Below are 19,052 nucleotides of genomic sequence, written 5' to 3'. Positions count from 1 at the left end.
TAATTATTGGTTGGTGATAAAAACAAAAGAACAGAGAAGAAGAAAAAAAAAAAAGACAAAAAAAAGAAGAATAATGAGACACTTGGCTCTTTCAGAAATGGCCACGGAGCCGAGCTGGGGTTAGGTACAAGCAACCGGTGGAGCCGGTAGAAAACAAGACATCATTAACCAAAAAAAAAAAAAAGGAAAATAAAAAAATACACGAAAACAAAATGATAAAAAAGACAGGCTTTAGTCCTTTAGATAGCTTAGCTGGGAGTGTAGAGGACTACACAGAAAGAGATAGAGAGAGACGATGGCGTATTGAATGGGCGAAGTGTTCACAGCCTTCGCTCCAATATCTTCTTTGGCTTCTTTTAAAAGCGCTTTGATCGGTGGCACCACCGATCTGTTCTGATATCTGAAAACTACAAACATTGACTTGGGGAAACAGGGGAATTGAGGAAACAACATGGAAGCAAATGCGGGAATGGTGGCTGGGTCGCACAAGCGGAACGAGCTGGTCCGGATTCGCCACGATTCTGATAGTGGGGTTAGTGTTCTAGACGGTACCCTTTTCGGATTTGTGTCCAAAAAATGGTTTTGTTTTTGTGTAATCTATTTAATTGTTTGTGTTGTTTCTGTCTTTGCACTGTGGTGTGTGGATCTGAGTGGTGGGTAGTGTGAAATGTGAGTCTTTGGGCTCCTGATTTTGGGTTTTGCGTGAATCGGGGAAGTGGGTGGTGGTCATACTTTAGATTTTTGAACTATCTTTGGTTTTTAGTATGGCAATCATTTCATTTTTTTCCTTTGTTGCTTTGTGGTTCTTGGATCCGATTGTCGGCTGTGTGGGAGTGAGTGTGAGCTTGAAGTTCATACCGTTTCTTTGGAAATAGATGACAGGCAGAGGGGCTATTTCAGTCAGTTTTGGGGATTTGGCATGTGGGTCTCTAAATTTGAAGTTGTTGCAGTTCTGATCTTGTTGGAATTATTGTTTCTGTTTCCTTTTTGGTTGTTCGCTTGAATGGTGTATATGATTTCGCTTAGATAAGAATATTGTCCGTTCTTAATTTGTGATTTTTTATGAGCTGAATTCTCTGGATGAAATTTGTCCTTCCTATTAATTGCTCAGTTTTATAATTGGTAGTAAAGTAAGACTTACGGGTTGTTTTAGTAAAACTAATGGTGCTTTTTATTTATGAGCATTGAAGCTGAGATCCGGATAATTCAGTCACTAGAATTTAACTCTTTTTGCTTATCGTAGATGAGATCTGCCATTACTCACTATAAAAGACTGTTGGGTCAGAGTTTTGTCCCTATCTTCTTCTTGGCTCGTGTGGTTTTCTTGAATGTTGTTCTTTGATAGATTTATGTAATTATTTAGTCATAAGAATTCTGTTTTCTTTAACTCTGATTCTTACATTGTCTTTTCAAAATGCAGCCTAAGCCCTTAAAGAATTTGAATGGCCAAATATGTCAGATCTGTGGTGATACTGTTGGACTTTCAGCTAGTGGTGATGTCTTTGTTGCCTGCAATGAGTGTGCATTTCCTGTCTGTCGGCCTTGTTATGAGTACGAGCGGAAAGATGGGAACCAGGCTTGTCCCCAGTGCAAGACTAGATATAAGAGGCACAAAGGTTAGCTTGCCCCAAGTCCATTGTTAAATTGTAGTTGTAAGTTTGGGAATGAGTTTAATATGATTTATGTATTTCAGGGAGTCCTCGTGTGGATGGAGATGATGAAGAGGATGATGTTGATGATCTAGAGAATGAGTTTAATTACACCCAAGGAAATAGCAAGGCAAGACGCCAGTGGCAGGGGGAAGATGCTGACCTTTCTTCTTCCTCTAGACATGAAGCTCAACAACCGATTCCCCTTCTCACCAATGGGCAACCGGTAGGCAATTAAAGCAATCTCTTACTCATTTTTACATCCACATCTTTGTTGCATAATTTCTGGATTTGTAACCTGAGGTTCAGGTGATGAATATCATTGTATTCTTTCAGAAATTTTATGTCGCTTGTTTTATGTCACTGGCAGCAACTGTTCTTACCAAACTTGAAATGAAAATTATAACGAACATGTCTTATATGCTTGATTTTTCCAAGATCATGCTGGTGACTTAGTTTTGTGACCTTCTCTTTACTAATATGGAAATGATTTTCAGATGTCTGGTGAAATTCCATCTGCTATATCTGATAACCAATCTGTGCGAACCACATCAGGTCCCTTGGGCCCTTCAGAAAAGCATCTTCACTCTCCTTATATTGATCCAAAGCAGCCAGGTAGTCAAGTAACTTGAGTTTGTTCACTTAGAAATCCCCAAACAAGCTTCTGTATCACCTGTTTGGACTTTACCAATCATCGATTAATCTTTTCATCTAATTTTACAGTTCCAGTGAGAATTGTGGACCCATCAAAGGACTTGAATTCTTATGGACTTGGAAATGTTGACTGGAAGGAAAGGGTTGAAGGTTGGAAACTCAAACAGGAGAAAAATATGACGCACATGACCAGTAGATACACTGAAGGGAAGGGGGACATGGAAGGCACTGGTTCCAATGGAGAAGAACTCCAAATGTGAGCATTCTGTATAAAAACTTTATTCACCTTGCATTTTTGGAGGTTACGAGTTATGACCGCTTTATTTATTGTTATTATTTCCCTGATGAATGGTTTTGACTACTGTTGGTAATTTTTGATGCCACATTGTAATTAATGGCGTCTTTTTTTTTTTTTTTGGTTAGCATCTGAATCAAGTGTTTTCCTTGAATGTATAATGCTAATTTTAATATCCTGTAATGATATTTGTTATCATTTTTTATGATAGCATGCATCCCTCGGTTTGTCTCTATCAATGACTTCATATTTTTGATATTCTGCCATTTTTTTTAATGTGCACCAAGTCATTTGACCCTATGTTGAAGCATGGATTTGTTCCTTTTGATTCTGTAGATTGACAATGGAATGCCTTTTTCCAATGCAGTGGATTAATATTTTTTTGTGCTTCTTCTTCTTCTTGTCACAGGGCTGATGATGCTCGGCAACCTTTGAGTCGTGTGGTGCCTATTTCTTCTTCTCACCTGACGCCTTATCGTGTCGTTATCATATTGCGGCTTATTATTTTGGGCTTTTTCTTGCAATACCGTGTAACTCACCCTGTGAAAGATGCATACCCATTGTGGCTAACATCAATTATTTGTGAGATTTGGTTTGCTTTATCCTGGCTTTTGGATCAATTCCCAAAATGGTCTCCCATCAACCGCGAGACCTATCTTGACAGGCTTGTATTGAGGTTAGTTAACTTCATTGTATTTGTGAAGGGGTATGTTTTAGTGTGGGTTTTGAACACGAGGAAGTCATCTAGTTTTTTTTTTTTTTTTTTTTTTTTTTTGTTAATCACAATTATACTGTGCAGATATGATAGGGAAGGAGAACCATCACAACTGGCTCCCGTAGACGTTTTCGTTAGTACAGTGGATCCTCTTAAAGAGCCGCCTCTTGTAACGGCAAACACTGTTTTGTCCATACTTGCTGTGGATTACCCTGTCGACAAGGTTTCTTGCTATGTGTCTGATGATGGGTCAGCAATGTTGACCTTTGAATCCCTTTCTGAAACTGCCGAGTTTGCAAGGAAGTGGGTGCCCTTCTGCAAGAAGCACCACATTGAGCCTAGGGCCCCTGAGTTTTACTTTGCCCAAAAAATTGATTACTTGAAAGACAAAATACAGCCTTCATTTGTGAAAGAGCGCCGGGCAATGAAGGTGAGTGAATGTTGGCATGTTGGATTAATATGTTTATTATGTTTGTGAAAATTGTTGATAATGACTTCGTTCTTTTTTTTCATATAATCTGGTGCATGGTTGGGAAATTGTTGTGCTGTGGGGCTTTTGAAGCTGTCTACTTGTCTCATTCATCAAGGATAAAATTTGCTGTTAGTGTAATGAAGTCAATAGTTTTAAAATAAATTTTATTCTTTTTATTGGTATCTGGGAGAAAATATTAAAAAAGCTAATATGCTTTAAATGCTATGTTGTCAATTTTAACCATTCTAACATTGTGTCAGTAAATCACACAAATTTGAAAGGTATTAACATAAAAAATTTGTACGAGTACTTTTCTCCTAATAAAACTCTGGTTTCTGCTAGGTAGACACAAGATTACACCATTTTATGTCAGCAGAATTTATTCTCTTTGGCATGAATAAACCAAAAAAAAGATGTTGGGTATTTGGTAGATGGAAACAAGATTTTAAATTTTGACCTCAATATAGACTTCAACTTATTGGTTTTTAAATTTTGATTTATTGAAATTTCTGTCAAATTTTGAAGTGTTTAAAAGATGGTGATAAGGACTCAACAGTGTGATTGGAAATGTCTGCAGTGAAGTCATATAAAAACTATTGACATGAGCATTTCTGACCATGACAATAGTTTTTTTTTTCCTTTCATGTCTGACCTTATTTACTCTATTTATATGTATTATAATGGAGCACAATTTTAGTAGGCCACACAACCGATATTATATTAAGGTCTTGGAATACTGTACTAGAAAATTGCATTATACCTTGTGTAAGTATGCTGAACCTTTGTATTTGGGTGATTATGGTATTTTCATTGTGTTTTTACATTACTAATCCTTTTGCTTGACAGAGGGAATATGAAGAATTCAAGGTACGGATCAATGCCCTTGTTGCCAAAGCGCAGAAGATGCCAGAAGAAGGTTGGACAATGCAGGATGGCACTCCATGGCCTGGAAATAATTCTAGGGACCATCCTGGAATGATTCAGGTATTATTTTTTTCCAATTGCTTTTAGGATTTTGACTTCTTTTCTTTATATTCTTATATAGTGATATATATTTTCTATTGAGTGGAAGAACAGGTGTTCTTAGGCCACAGTGGGGGGCTTGATACAGATGGAAATGAGCTACCTAGACTTGTTTATGTTTCTCGTGAGAAGCGACCTGGCTTCCAGCATCACAAGAAAGCCGGAGCAATGAATGCATTGGTTTGTCTACTGAAGGCCTTCTATTATTTTAATTTGAGGGTTATCTTTGTCATCTACAACTATAATAGTTACTATTGTCCACCATTCTAGGTGGTGCAGTCAGTGATTTGTAGGAGAATACCCTTTCTCCTTCAGTAGAAAGACATCACACCACCTTGTACCATGGTTTGGCGGTGATGTGATTGCTTGCCTAATGGATTGGGTAGGCTTGTTGTACCAGGAAGGTTGCGTGTGTTCTGACTTACTTTTATCTTATGATTTGCAGATCCGAGTTTCTGCTGTCCTAACCAATGGTGCATATCTTCTGAATGTTGACTGTGATCACTACTTTAATAACAGCAAAGCTCTTAAAGAGGCCATGTGTTTCATGATGGATCCTGCTTATGGAAAGAAGACCTGTTATGTACAGTTTCCACAGCGTTTTGATGGCATTGACTTGCATGATCGATATGCTAACCGCAATATTGTCTTCTTTGATGTAGGTTCCACTGGGTATTACATTATTTACACCGCGAAATACTTCTCCACATTATAGCTTCTTGTGCTTGGGCTTGATCAAGTACAATCTTGTGGTTGTTGCATTTTGCAGATCAACTTGAAAGGGCTGGATGGTATCCAGGGTCCTGTCTATGTGGGAACTGGTTGCTGTTTCAACAGGCAAGCTCTTTATGGGTATGATCCAGTTTTAACTGAGGAAGACTTGGAACCAAACATTATTGTCAAGAGTTGTTGCGGTTCAAGAAAGAAGGGAAAGGGTGGCAACAAGAAGTACATTGACAAGAAGAGGGCAATGAAAAGAACTGAATCCACCATCCCCATTTTCAATATGGAAGACATTGAGGAGGGTGTTGAAGGTTGGTTTTCCTTTAGAATCGGTTTTCCCAAATTTGACTAAGAATCATTGTAAAACCAAATGATGGTTTGGTGCACCCATGCTTGTAAAGTTAACTCCATTCCTGTGTTCTGCAGGATATGATGATGAGAGATCGCTTCTTATGTCTCAGAAGAGCTTAGAGAAGCGTTTTGGTCAGTCTCCGGTTTTTATTGCAGCCACCTTCATGGAACAAGGAGGCATTCCCCCGACAACCAATCCTGCAACTCTTTTAAAGGAAGCAATTCATGTTATCAGCTGTGGATATGAAGACAAGAGTGAATGGGGAAAAGAGGTCAGTTAGCATATAGTGATATAGGATCTTAAGTGAGATACTGATTTGATGATTTTGTGCAGTAATTAATTAAGCCTGTTCATTTTACCACCAGATTGGTTGGATTTATGGTTCCGTCACAGAAGATATTTTAACTGGGTTTAAGATGCATGCTCGTGGTTGGATCTCAATCTATTGCATGCCCCCCCGCCCGGCATTCAAAGGGTCTGCTCCAATCAATCTTTCTGATCGGTTGAACCAGGTTCTTCGATGGGCCTTGGGATCAATTGAGATTTTGCTGAGTAGGCATTGCCCCTTGTGGTATGGCTACAATGGGAGAATGAAGCTTTTGGAGAGACTGGCATACATAAATACTATTGTGTACCCCCTTACCTCAATCCCACTGATTGCGTACTGTATGCTTCCTGCATTTTGCCTTCTCACAGGAAAATTCATCATTCCTGAGGTAAGTGATGGTTCTGCTTTGAATTGCATTTATTTGTTCTCCCGTATTCTACATTCATTGATTTGGTGTGGGACTACTTGGAAGCCAAATTTTGGCTGATGTGCAATGGAAAAACATAAGTTACGAAAGTGTTTGACATGGACCCCTCATTCCGTCTGGAATCCACCATAATTGCATTGCATGCACAAAAACCTCCTTGTTCTACCTCGATGTTTTCTTAAATATGCCTCTGATGTCCTTTCTACTTTGTGTATGTGAATATAGTAATTTGTTTTATAAATCAACCCATCACTTTTTCTCCCTTAAATAAAATCTCTTTTATACTCCTGCCTTTTTTCTTCTGTACCTCTTCTGTTCTTTTAAAGCAAGGAGCTCTCTTTTCATATCATTGTTCAAGGGAGAATTTAGTAATTCACTTATATTTTTTTTCTTGTGATGAAACAACTAGCCGCTGACAAGTCTGTTGCCAATTTTATGCAGATAAGTAATTTTGCTAGCATGTGGTTTATTCTCCTCTTTGTCTCCATTGCTGCTACTGGAATTCTTGAGCTTAGGTGGAGTGGGGTCAGTATTGAGGACTGGTGGAGGAATGAGCAATTCTGGGTCATTGGTGGTACATCGGCTCATCTCTTTGCAGTATTCCAAGGGCTCTTGAAAGTTCTTGCTGGTATTGACACCAACTTCACTGTCACGTCAAAGGCGTCTGATGAAGATGGGGATTTTGCAGAGCTTTATGTGTTCAAATGGACATCACTTCTCATCCCTCCAACCACGGTCCTTATCGTGAACTTGGTCGGCATTGTAGCTGGTGTTTCATACGCCGTAAACAGTGGATACCAGTCTTGGGGTCCCCTCTTTGGGAAGCTGTTCTTTGCCATATGGGTCATTGCCCATCTGTATCCTTTCCTGAAGGGTTTGTTGGGTCGGCAAAATCGTACCCCAACAATCGTTATCGTCTGGTCCATACTCCTTGCTTCCATTTTCTCCTTATTATGGGTGCGGATCGACCCATTCACCTCCGACTCTGCAAAGTCTGCGGCGAAAGGTCAATGTGGCATTAATTGTTAGTTCATTTCAAGATCATTCTGCTGTGCTATATGCCATCGCTCTTATTGAAGCTTGCTCTCTGTATATAACAAGAAATCAAGGCAATCAAAAGTCCTCTGCAGGATCTCTGCCCCCTACAAAAAAAGAAGAGAAATGGTTGGTCTGCATGGTCTAAGTTATGTAGTTTTATTTATGGTGCTTCGAACTTGTCTGATGTTGTTGTTGTGCAGTATTGTGACGATTTTTGTGAAGACTCGAGCATATAGAAAAAGTTGAAAAACTATTTATGCAAGTGCTTACAGTGTACTTTGAAAGAAACATGTTTGTTATTCTTTGAGAAATTTTATTATTGTGGTACGATGGTCGAATAACAATTACATTGTGAATTTTTTCGTCTCAGATCAGAGATTGGTTGACAGGGATTATTTTGTATTATCTTATTATTTTTTATTTTATTTTATGCAATCAGAACTTTTGCTGTTTATGTAGAGCAGGTTCTTGAAGTGCTGACATGAACATTCAACTTGAATACTTAACCTTTATTTTTTATTTATTTTATTATTTTTTAAAGTAATAAGTTAGCCTTTACATCTAAAAAAAAAACATAATAGACTTTTAAATAACTTTTTACACCCTCCTAGAAGAATATTTTGAGAATTATTATTATTATTATTATTATTTTTTAATGCTGTGTGTTTTGAAAAGTGAATTGTTTATTAAATGTTTTAAGAAACTTGTATTTTTATTAGGATAAATATATCATAAGTCCTTGAGTTAACCTATCAAAATTAAAAACTCGTTAGGTTACTTTTTTTTTTGACAATATACTTTTTTTTTTTCCGACAAATTCCCTGCCGTCGAAATTTTTAACAGCCGTTAGACACCTCATTAAAATATTAATTTTTTATTAATTTAATTTTAAAATTTAAATTTAAAAATAAAAAAATAAAAAATTTGAAGGGGTGGCCAAGGGTGGAAAAAATTTGACGTTAGGGAGTTTATTGGCATTTCGATTGACCCAAGGAGTAAATTGTCAAAAAAAAAAAACCTTGGAGAACTTTTAATTTTGGCGGGTTGACTCAGAAACCTATGATATATTTACCCTTTTTATTATGAAAACAAAGAAAGTGTTTTTGAAAAGAGAAATGCTAAGTATTATAATTTTATTCAACATTCATCCAAGATAAATGCTAAATATTATAATTTTATTTAACATTCATCTAACGAAGCTGATATAACACACAAAATTAATTTTTGGATTAATCATTATTAAATAAAAAAAATCTAATAATTAATTTGAAGTGTCACATTAAAATTATCAGACAATTATAAAATAAAAATATAAACCTTTATTTTTCAAGAGAACATATTTATTTATTTATTTTTTGTTCATGGGCTTTTCTTTAAACCTAAACCTTTTCACTTGGGTTAATTGAAGACCCTAAACTACCAGACCCAGAACACAAAACGTTGTCGTAAACCTTAAGCCAACAGGCCCAACACGAAACGAATCCTATACCAAAACTAAAACCCTCGACAAAAGTACAAAACACGAAAACGACGCCGTCCTTACAACGCCCATATCAAAAACCCTCGACTCCCGTGGTGGCCAAGGGTTTTTCGCAGCTTTAGAGTCGAGAGAGATAGAGAGAGCGAGAGAGAGAATTGGGGATTCGGGTTAGAGAATTTCTCTCTAGAAAGTGAAAAATGGAGGGCATCACAGAGGCAGTGAAGAACATCGACATCACGGACTCTTCGGCCATCAAAAGGAACCGCATCCAAGTCTCTAACACCAAAAAGCCCCTCTTCTTTTACGTCAATCTTGCCAAGGTGTTTTTCTTTTTTCGTTTCTTATGTGTGTATCTATTTGTTGCTGAGAAAACTGGGGATGCGAAATGATTTAGAACGTTTTTTTGTTTTTTTGTTTTTTTTTTTTTTAACTGGGTTCTTTCTCGCTAGGATTGTCATACTGCCTACGTTTGATTGCTGACAAAATTTTAGAAAAGGGGGGCAATATTAGCTTGAATATTGGGTTCTGCTTTATGATGCTCTTTCTCTCTTGTTCCCTGTTCGGTTTAGGGTTTAAAGTTTTGATATGCCCTTTGTTGAGTGGTATAACTGAGGTCTATGTGACGCACAAACTAGTACAAGAAGGAAAAAAAAATCCTTGATATACTGATTCTGCTTTTCTGGGCTTGGGAAAGATGACACAGCCCCATGGGGCCACATAGTTGTGTTGGGTTTTATTTGGAGGAGGTTTGCGTTCTGTTAGCAGCTAAGTAGAGCAAATAGAACCTTTTTATTAGCTAGGAACCATTAAATGTTAAATATGCTCTTAACTAATTGCAGGACTAGTTGATATTAACCGGCAGGTTTATTTTTTCAAAATAAGAGAAATACCCAAGTTGCATCTCATATGGATAAATAATGTCTGGATGTCCATGTCTTCATGCATGACTTATCTAGTAGTATGTTTTTCCATGTACTTGTGTATTGCGGTGGTCTCTTTCAATGATTGCATGACTGTTAATTTTCTTTTCAGAGGTACATGCAGCAGCACAATGAGGTGGAACTGTCTGCTCTAGGAATGGGTATTTTTTGTTAACCTCTTCTTGTTTCACTGAATATTATGCAGTTCCAGCATAACGATATGAACATTTCTGTTGTGCTTTTGATTCTTGATATCTTTTGCTTGCTGGAAGAATAAGTTTTATTGTCTCTATCTTGCATTTAGTATTTAAGAATTCCACTCTTTTCTTGCTGAGGACAGGAGTTTGGTGATGGTCATTGAGTTTGCTTATTGCTAGTTAGGAATTTGATTTTCATTGAGTTTGCTGATTACAGGAGTTTGGTGATGGTTGACAGTCTTGTGTAATTGTTTAATCACATAAGTGGAGAAACACTCATTTGTATTGTTAGAACTCATTGTTGAAAGGTTTTCCTGTATTTCTGATTTGACTTTTATATTATATCTGAAGCTATCGCCACGGTGGTTACCATTGCTGAGATTTTGAAGAACAATGGCCTAGCTGTTGAGAAGAGTGAGATTCTTGCTATTTTATCAAAATCCCATTTTCTTTCAGTTACATACTGAAACCTTAAAACTTACTATGGTAAAATACTACTTATACAGAGATCATGACTTCCACTGTTGACATGAGGGAGGATGCAGGGGGTCGACCCATTCAAAAAGCAAAGGTAGATTGTATATGTAATATATGTAAATTTAAAGTGTATCTAGATAGAGCCTTGCTATATGAGGTTTCAGTATTATATTCTACATTGAAAACATTGTTGGTTTTGGAATTTTTTTTTATTCATAAACCTAAAGTTCTATAATTTAAACTTCCACAAGATATCCGGAAGCATGGCAACTTTGGCTTAATTAGTAAAAACGTAACCATGCTCTAACTGGTATGTTGATAACTTCTCAATTTGGACTTGATAGTTTATTGATTGGTGGACCATCAGTACTGATAAGTCAGTTGCATGGTCATCCATATCTTTCTTTCCAGCTGATAAGATCTTTGAAATTGGCCAGACAAATGGCTAATCCTTTTTTTTTTTTGTCTGAATGGCTAATACTTTCTAATGGAAGAGGAGTAAGCGCTGTGTGCAGAGTTTCTTCTTATATGTGCACTGCTTGAGGATGCCGTAACTCAAATATGAGATGGCTGTACTTTTGATAAATTCCCAATTATCCAATGTGACTGCTTAGGTCTACATGGCTGTAATCTGGTTCTATAGAAGTGTGTGAGCCCCCATTTTACCTTTAAAAGAGCTTGTTATATCTGTGAATCAGGCGCTTACAAATATTTGAGAATGGAGGCTTACAGGCCCTTATCAGTTGACCATTGACTCTCCTGGGGTAGGTGATAATTTAGTCAAATTCCAAGCAATGACATGAATGATCTGGCCAACTATTTTGGTAGTTAATGACTTTCATGGTTTGCATTCCCTGTCTGTTTCTCATTCATAGTTGCATCTGCCTAACCATAAAGTGATTACTGTCAGTCAAACCAGCAGCTATTTTCTGGTTGATCTTGTTGATTTCTGATTTCTACTTTGATTACATTCTCTCTCCATTTTTTGGTTGTTTTGTGGGGGTGGGGTGTGGGGTGTAATTCTTTAACCAAATTACACATTATTCGGTTATGAAATGGTTAAGTCCTGCAATTTTATATTTGAGGCTGATTTCATGTGGTCTTGTTAGATTGAAATAATGCTGGGGAAGTCAGACAAGTTTGACGAGTTGATGGCTGCTGCTCAAGAGGAAGGCGCAGATTATGAAGAGCAGAACTAAAGTGAAATGTTTTCTGCAATTAGATTGGTGCACTTGCTGTTAAGTTTTTTTTTTTTTTTTTAATCATGGACATCTATAATATTGTTTCTTAGATTGGCTTTGTTTAGTTAATCAGCTGCCATCATATTTCTTCTAGGTGTTTTTGTAAACTATATCCTTTGCTATTCAAAATTCAAATTTGTTAGCACCTGCTTCTTCCCTGATGTGTGGATATTTAGTGCCCTCTCTCGGTTGAGCGTCCAACTTTGTTGATCTCCATGTCTGTCGATCTAGAGTGACATCCCCAAACCACGTCATTGTGCTCTACCTAATTTTACAATCTTAATTATTGACGTCAAATGGTCCCGTGGAAGTGGCTTCAATGGTCGTCTCTGAACAATCTCCAACCTCTATCTATTTAAAAAGCTGAGGAAAGCGACAGGATATTTTAAACGTTGAAAAGTAGTGGACACAGTTTAAAATAGTTTCATTGTTCTTCTTCGGGCAGATAAGTTCTATAGAAACTAACATTTGTTGTTAAGTAACAAATTCTGGAAATCTATATCCGTTTTAAAATGTTAGAAGAGCATAAAAGCAATGGTCTAAAGCACATAACAAGAGAATGCACCAATACGTTCCGGCATGAGGAAGAAAGTGGCATCCATGGTGACAAAATTGATAGCACTAGCATTCTTTAAACTTGATTTTCTTATTTTCCAAAAACATCAGATGTAACCTCACAAACCTCCTTGAACTGAGTCACAAAAATAAAAATAAATAAAAAAATTCCAGTCGCGGAGTAAAACAACAAAAACAAAAACAAAATTAACTTGACCTTGGGCACATGAAAAAGGAGTACTCTCACTTCCTCCTTTGCTGCGAGAGATGTGCATTATGTGAATTTTTGTTACTTCCAAAAAACTGTCTTATGCTTCCCTTTTCATCCTCCACCAGTAGTATCCTTCCAAAAAAACTGTCTCATGCTTCCTCTTCATCCTCCACCAGTATCCTCTTGCATGCTTCATAGCACATGAAAGAAATCCCGGCAGCAGGAACTAACTTCATGCAGCTAGGGCCCAGCCCTCTATACAATCCTAGAATCCCTTCTTGTTCATATATGCTTGCAAGTGCATGGAGCACATTCTTGTATACCCGCCTTCCACTCAGAGCCCCCACCTGCATGTGCTTGCGAGCCACCTCAAGTGGGAAAGTTGCACTACTTGAAATAGCTCCGGCAGCTGACCCAATCAAAAGAGTTTCGATGTTGCCGATCTTCTCTTGCTTGAAAATTTTCCGGTAGGCTTTCCTTAATGTGTCGTAGGCGAAGTAGTTGGTTGCAGCATATGGAATTACCCCAATAAGACTAGGGGTAAGGCCTCTGTAGAGTTCTGCAGGCCCCTCTTCTCTTAGTATTTTTAAAAATGCATCAAATAAACCATTGTAAACGCCTCTCTGCAAAACACAGACCACCCTTAAATTTACCATAACATTTATACTGGAGATAAAAACATGATTTCTGATTTTGATCTATGATTACCTCTACAGTTAGTCGGGTCTTGAGTAATTCAAGAGGATATGTGCACAAAGTTGAGCTGACTCCAGCACAGGCCCCAGCAACTAAAGAGGCAGGAATTAGGAGTTTGGGCTGTTCCCCAGGTTTGTGTGACAATTGCTTGTTGACTGTATCGTAAGCAAATAGCTGGTAGAGAGAATAGCACAGAAAATTAGATACAAAGTCAAATTTTAAAGCTTAATATATGAAACACCTCTCTTTTCTGTGTCCAAGTGTATGCAAAATTATTCCTTGGACACATTCAATTCAGATTGAGAAGAAATAGGGAACATAACCAGGTTCAACAGACTTAATAGCAGAAAAACTATTTGTGATGATAAAAGAATTCAAGAAGCTACCAAATACTATGTAGCAAACTTAATGTGACCAATTGCTTTTGTTATGACTTTAAAAGTCAAGAGGCCATCTCCGCAGTGATGACATATCTTATTCTCGATGATGTAAGATATAATTAATGCTTCTAAAAGTGGAGCACAGATTACGTGTAAGTGTGCAACAGCAACTGTCCATACCCCTCAGAAAAGCACCATGTGACTTTCTCTGATTTGTATTCTTTCGTCTTCTTTTCCCAGTAACAAAAGTTCTACAAAAAAGATGTTTATTATACAAGAGGAAATTAACAAATTTCACTAAGTGACTCAAGCTTGTTCTTGAGGACAATGTGATTTCATGCCAAAAGCACATCACTGTAGATTTGGAGAGTTAAATATTCAGAATGACATAGATGATAATTTCTACAGTAAAGAGAGTTAGATATAAGATTGACATGAAGAATTACTTCTTCAGTATTGCTAATGTTGAAGTAAAGGTTTAGGGCCTGTTTGGGATTACGTTTGAGGGCCTAAAAGTGCTTTCAACACTCAAAAAGTCTGTTTGAAGAAAAAGTACTTGTTTGGTAAAAAAATTAAAAAGCGCTTTTAAGGGTCCAAAAAGTCTAAAAATGGCCAAAACGTACTTTTGGCAAAAGCTTAAAAATGAAGCTTTTGCCCAAAAGCTCTTTTTGACTTAAAAACTCTATTTCTCAAACGCAATCCCAACCAGGCTCCTAGTCAAGGCTATGGGGACAACGTTAAGGCAAGTCAGACGAATGTTCTACTGACCACAAAAGTTGATTAGTGCCTGGGAATTCTCCCAATCCTAAACAAATCGGCATCCCAATTTTCAGAAAATGAAATCAAGCCTCACAAACCACCACCTTATACCTATGGTGATAGGAGGACTTAGAAAAAGAAAAATTAATCACTACTGGAACAGGAGAGACCAATTTCACTGGGATAAGGAAGTTAGCAACCAATTCTTTTGTTCTCCATGTACTTAATACTACACTAATAAACATAGCAGGTGATCAAACTTGGGCTAGTGTGGCTAGCGTTAACCAGCACAACTCATAAAGTCCTCAAGTCCTAATTCTGTACATTTATGTATAACTGTCAAAAAGATGCATGCCACAAGAGCTGACAGAGAAAACAAGGCAACCTTCAAAGCAACAATGACCTTTTAATGTCAAACATAAAGCCAAATTTGATGTCAATATAAAGTAGCTTCAAAAGCAAGTATGATCATAAAATTTGAACAAGAAAAAAGATATGCAATTATAACCAGTGATATTATATACATCTAGGTCTCGAGAAAATTAGCACTTGTTCTGGATAAGGTAAACTAATGACATCAAGTTTGAAACTATCATAACAACTAAAATGCAACCATACACATAAAACACCTTTTGAACAGATGTAACCTACATCTGCTTGTTAAAAAGTGGGAACCTAAAGATGGTTTTTTTGCAGGTATAAATGTGTATAAATTGACAAACATGAAATGGACACAGAGTCTACAACAAAAATGCTTATCTCAAAAACGTGTTAAGCCAAATGAAAGCACAAGTGAGCCAGAGATGTCATTGAGCAATTGCAAGTTACCCTTTCATATATAATTGATTGCTTTAATAAGCGGAGAGCTGAGCATTGACTGTAATTGTTAAACAGTGTCAAGCGTATAGCACTTGGGATCAGTCCAAATTGAAATAAAAATCATTACATACTTCTTGCAAGTGATGCTACATGAGATGAAGAAATCTGCGTTATTTTTCTTTTCTAGATGAGTCTGTTCAAATAAAAAAAATTAATATTTTATTTTAGCAAACATTTTCAAAGAGAGGCAGAATCAGGTGGGAAATCCAGTTGTTTCATCCTTGAAAGCAAATTTTCTTCCCTACAATGCCTATCTCAGTTCAAGCAAATTTCTTATAAGCTATCAACTTACGAAAATATAGCATCATTACTCTCTTTTCATTTCACAAACCTTTTGCCAAAAAGCTACCACGGATGCAAATGTATACTTCCACCTGAACTTAAATACTCATCCTTAAAACATCTCATAAAAAAGGCATCAGAAATCACCAAAACAGGAACCATCTCTAGCAATAAGTCAATAAGAAACCACAACAAAAATGCAGTGAGCAACGCAGTTCCACAACCCAATTGTCTTACTTTTATGCTCTGAGTGATATAAACGAAAACTGATGACATCAAGGAAACAAACTAAAGTTTAGAAAAAGTTTAAAAAAAAATACTGTAGGCATAAACAAAAAAGAACATATAGTTTGCAGAATGTACAAGCAACGTCACCAACCAACAACAGAATTCTTATCTAAATCAAACCAAGTGACCAAAATTAACAATACAGTAAATGCAAACCAAGCAATCAATAAAGCACAAATAAAATATTTATAATAAACAAAAAAAAAGGGGACTAAATTAGATATTAGATATCTATTTTATTACCTCTATCGCCTTGCTAGGCGCAACTCGAATTACATTAACAAAATTGCCCCTAAACAGCCCCTTCCATCCGTCAGTGTTCATGATATTTTGGAACACCTCGGTAGTAGAATGCCCGCTACTCCCAACCATCAAATGCGTCCTTATCGTCTCCAGCGGCGCCACTGCCGTTCGAGACACCGCCCCGGCTATCGCGCCGCTTATCAACCTCCTAAGCGAAGGATTTGAGACCTTAATCTTCAACTGAAGACCACCATTCCTCTTCTTCTTCGTCACAATCCCCTCCTCCCCTTCCCGCACTCCGACTATCCGAAACCCCTCCAGGGACGACATGTACTTGGCGCACAAATCCGCGTACGGTACCTTCACGCCACCATTGTCTCGGGAATCCGGAGGATTAGGCGTGAAGGCACCCATTCCGACCTGACCAACGCTGGCGAATAAGCCTCCGGGGTGAAAGGACCCATCTTGTAGGCTCCACTGAGAGCCCAAATCACAAACAGAGAAAAAACCATCTCGTTTATCATCGAACAGTTGGATGCCTCTCCTACCCATTGATCAGAACCTCGCAAATATGCTATCTTTCAAGGGGTTTCAGCGAACAGCCAAAGACACTGTTTTCATGGTTTCTAACCAAATTCAGAGCGTTTGGGCGAGAGAGATTCGGTTTTGGACAGATGCGGTATCCAAAAACCCCATCTTTTTTCAGAGAAAATTGAGAAAAGGGTATGATTTGTAACCAATGGAAGCTGAGATTAGAAAGAAAGTTTGAAGAAATGGGTATCCGAAAGGCTGGGAAATGGTTGGTGAAGCCGAAAGTGAAGGCGGAGAGAACGAGAGATAGGGGAGTGTGGGAAGAAAACCTAGAAGGAACAGTGAGAGAGAGGAGGGGTAGGTGATCTCTCTTTCTCTCTCTCTCTCTCTCTCGGAGCTCTCAGTTTAATTTACGTTATATATTTGTTGTGGATACTCTACTTGTTAGGTTGCCATTAGCTCTGCTTTGCTTGCCTGTCTCTTGGTTGGTAGAAGACTGTTCAGGTTTTTGCGCCTCTTGTGGCATAAAGGATATTGTTACTATTTATTAAACCATTTTACCAAATATTTTTAGATTCTAGTGTATATCTTCTCTCTATTTCTGTTTTTTTTTTTTTTTTAATTTAATTTTGGAAATTTGGATTTAGTGTTCTTTAATAGGAATGAAGCTATAGTCAGCAATGGTGCAATAGTTTGATTTACCCAAAATAATCTATACCGCAAGAGTAAATTTTCGAGAGTAATTCTAAAATGAAGTACTTTTAAAATTACTATTTGATCAAAATTCAATAATAATTAATCATAAGCTTAATAGTAATTTTAAAAGTCATATCATTTTTAAAGTGACATAAAGAGATCATAAAAGTGACTTATAGCATTACTCAATTTTTACACAGGCAGAATGTTGGACTGGCCACCTACAAAATAAGGAGATGGGCAATCAAAACCCACAAAAAGCCTACGATGAATAAGTTAATTAAGTATTTATAAAGAGAGTTTACGGCGGGTGTCACTCTAATGGCAGTGAGTGTCCCTTTTTTTTTTTTTTTTTTTAAGCAAATAAGGAGCAGATACAAGGATTATAACATCAAAAAAGGGGTAGACACCCCAACAATATATCCAAAACAAAAATTATAGTGCAGAAAATACAAACAAATAATAGGCAATGGGTCATAAATGACCCGAGCCTCTCTAGAAGGGCCGCTAAAACCAATTGCAAAGGCAAAACCCGGAGCTATCCGAAGATACCTCACAAGCAAGCAACGAACAAGGCATCCAAAAGGATGCCAATGGAAGGTAGGCACTGAAACCAATGGAGTGTCCCTCTAATTGTATTTTTTTGCCTGGCAAGTGGTTCATCAACCTGATCGACCATATATATATATATATATATAGGTATATATATATATATATATAGGTGAAGATAAATAGCACAAGCACGCTGGCAAATTTTTTTTTTTTTTTTTTTTTATTTTTTTTATTAAAATATTAAAAAAAAAAATTTTTGCTGCTTGACGTGCTTAGCACGCGGCGTGCTCTAAATCACGGCTATATATATATATATATATATATATGCAATGATTTGAGCTACACTTGATTAGCACGAAGTTCGATTGGAGCTACAAATTTGGTGGCCTAAAAGTTAATCCAAGAGTCGTTTCATGTAGCAATTAAATTAAATACTTTTAAAGTTTCAGATGTTTTTAGTTAATTTAATATTGTAGGTTTATGCGGAGAAATGACAACTTTTAATTTGTATTTTTATGAGTCTGGACAAACGGATATGGCGGCTTAAGATTATTAAAGAATACTCACTTTTCTTAATTTTTAGTTAATGTATTACTTTCTTTTATTATTATTTTTTATTTTTAGCTAATGCCTTTTTTTTTTTTTTTTTTTAAGAGAAATTATTTCAGTCTCATTAATTGATGAAGGATTATGAGCATAAAGCTCTTATATTACAGAGCAAAAGGTCTAAGAAAATCATAGTCAAAATTACAAAGTTACAAGTCATAGATACATACATAACAACCTATCTATGATATCAAAATTTGCTAACCCATGACTAATCTTCAGTTGTAACAATAGATATGTTTCAAACAAACTCAACTCAATACATAAGTAGCTTATATTCTTCGGCCTTGAGAGTAGAAAACCGCATGCCGGAACTCATCCTCTTTAACCCGAAAGCCAGAAAATTGTTCACATCTACAAACCAATGGTCTGGACAAACCTTA

General features: G+C 36.9%; 3 protein-coding genes across 3 annotated transcripts; 2 read left to right on the top strand and 1 right to left on the bottom strand.

Moving 5' to 3' along the window:
- The first annotated feature begins 233 nt into the window (after positions 1–233).
- On the top strand, positions 234–8,045 carry LOC132189407 (cellulose synthase A catalytic subunit 1 [UDP-forming]). Its single transcript, XM_059604148.2, has 14 exons — positions 234–532; positions 1,421–1,616; positions 1,694–1,875; positions 2,147–2,264; positions 2,373–2,559; positions 3,008–3,274; positions 3,398–3,743; positions 4,632–4,769; positions 4,863–4,988; positions 5,254–5,466; positions 5,578–5,842; positions 5,958–6,154; positions 6,249–6,599; positions 7,080–8,045. Exons 1-14 carry the CDS (start codon positions 452–454, stop codon positions 7,665–7,667), a joined length of 3,255 nt encoding a protein of 1,084 aa, XP_059460131.2. The 5' UTR covers positions 234–451; the 3' UTR covers positions 7,668–8,045.
- A 1,179-nt stretch (positions 8,046–9,224) lies between these two features.
- Positions 9,225–12,128, top strand: LOC132189678 (uncharacterized protein At2g34160). Its single transcript, XM_059604440.2, has 5 exons — positions 9,225–9,476; positions 10,189–10,237; positions 10,625–10,687; positions 10,780–10,844; positions 11,860–12,128. Exons 1-5 carry the CDS (start codon positions 9,354–9,356, stop codon positions 11,947–11,949), a joined length of 390 nt encoding a protein of 129 aa, XP_059460423.1. The 5' UTR covers positions 9,225–9,353; the 3' UTR covers positions 11,950–12,128.
- A 490-nt stretch (positions 12,129–12,618) lies between these two features.
- Positions 12,619–17,306, bottom strand: SHS1 (Mitochondrial substrate carrier family protein). Its single transcript, XM_059604543.2, has 3 exons — positions 16,285–17,306; positions 13,466–13,627; positions 12,619–13,380 (listed from the first exon to the last, which is right to left on the bottom strand). Exons 1-3 carry the CDS (start codon positions 16,834–16,836, stop codon positions 12,907–12,909), a joined length of 1,188 nt encoding a protein of 395 aa, XP_059460526.1. The 5' UTR covers positions 16,837–17,306; the 3' UTR covers positions 12,619–12,906.
- Between the last annotated feature and the right edge of the window lie 1,746 nt (positions 17,307–19,052).

This window comes from Corylus avellana, chromosome 9 (genome assembly GCF_965113065.1).
Source record: "Corylus avellana chromosome 9, dhCorAvel1.hap1.2, whole genome shotgun sequence".
In the NCBI taxonomy this organism is placed as follows: Eukaryota; Viridiplantae; Streptophyta; class Magnoliopsida; order Fagales; family Betulaceae; genus Corylus; species Corylus avellana.
This window is presented reverse-complemented; position numbering and strand designations above follow the sequence as displayed.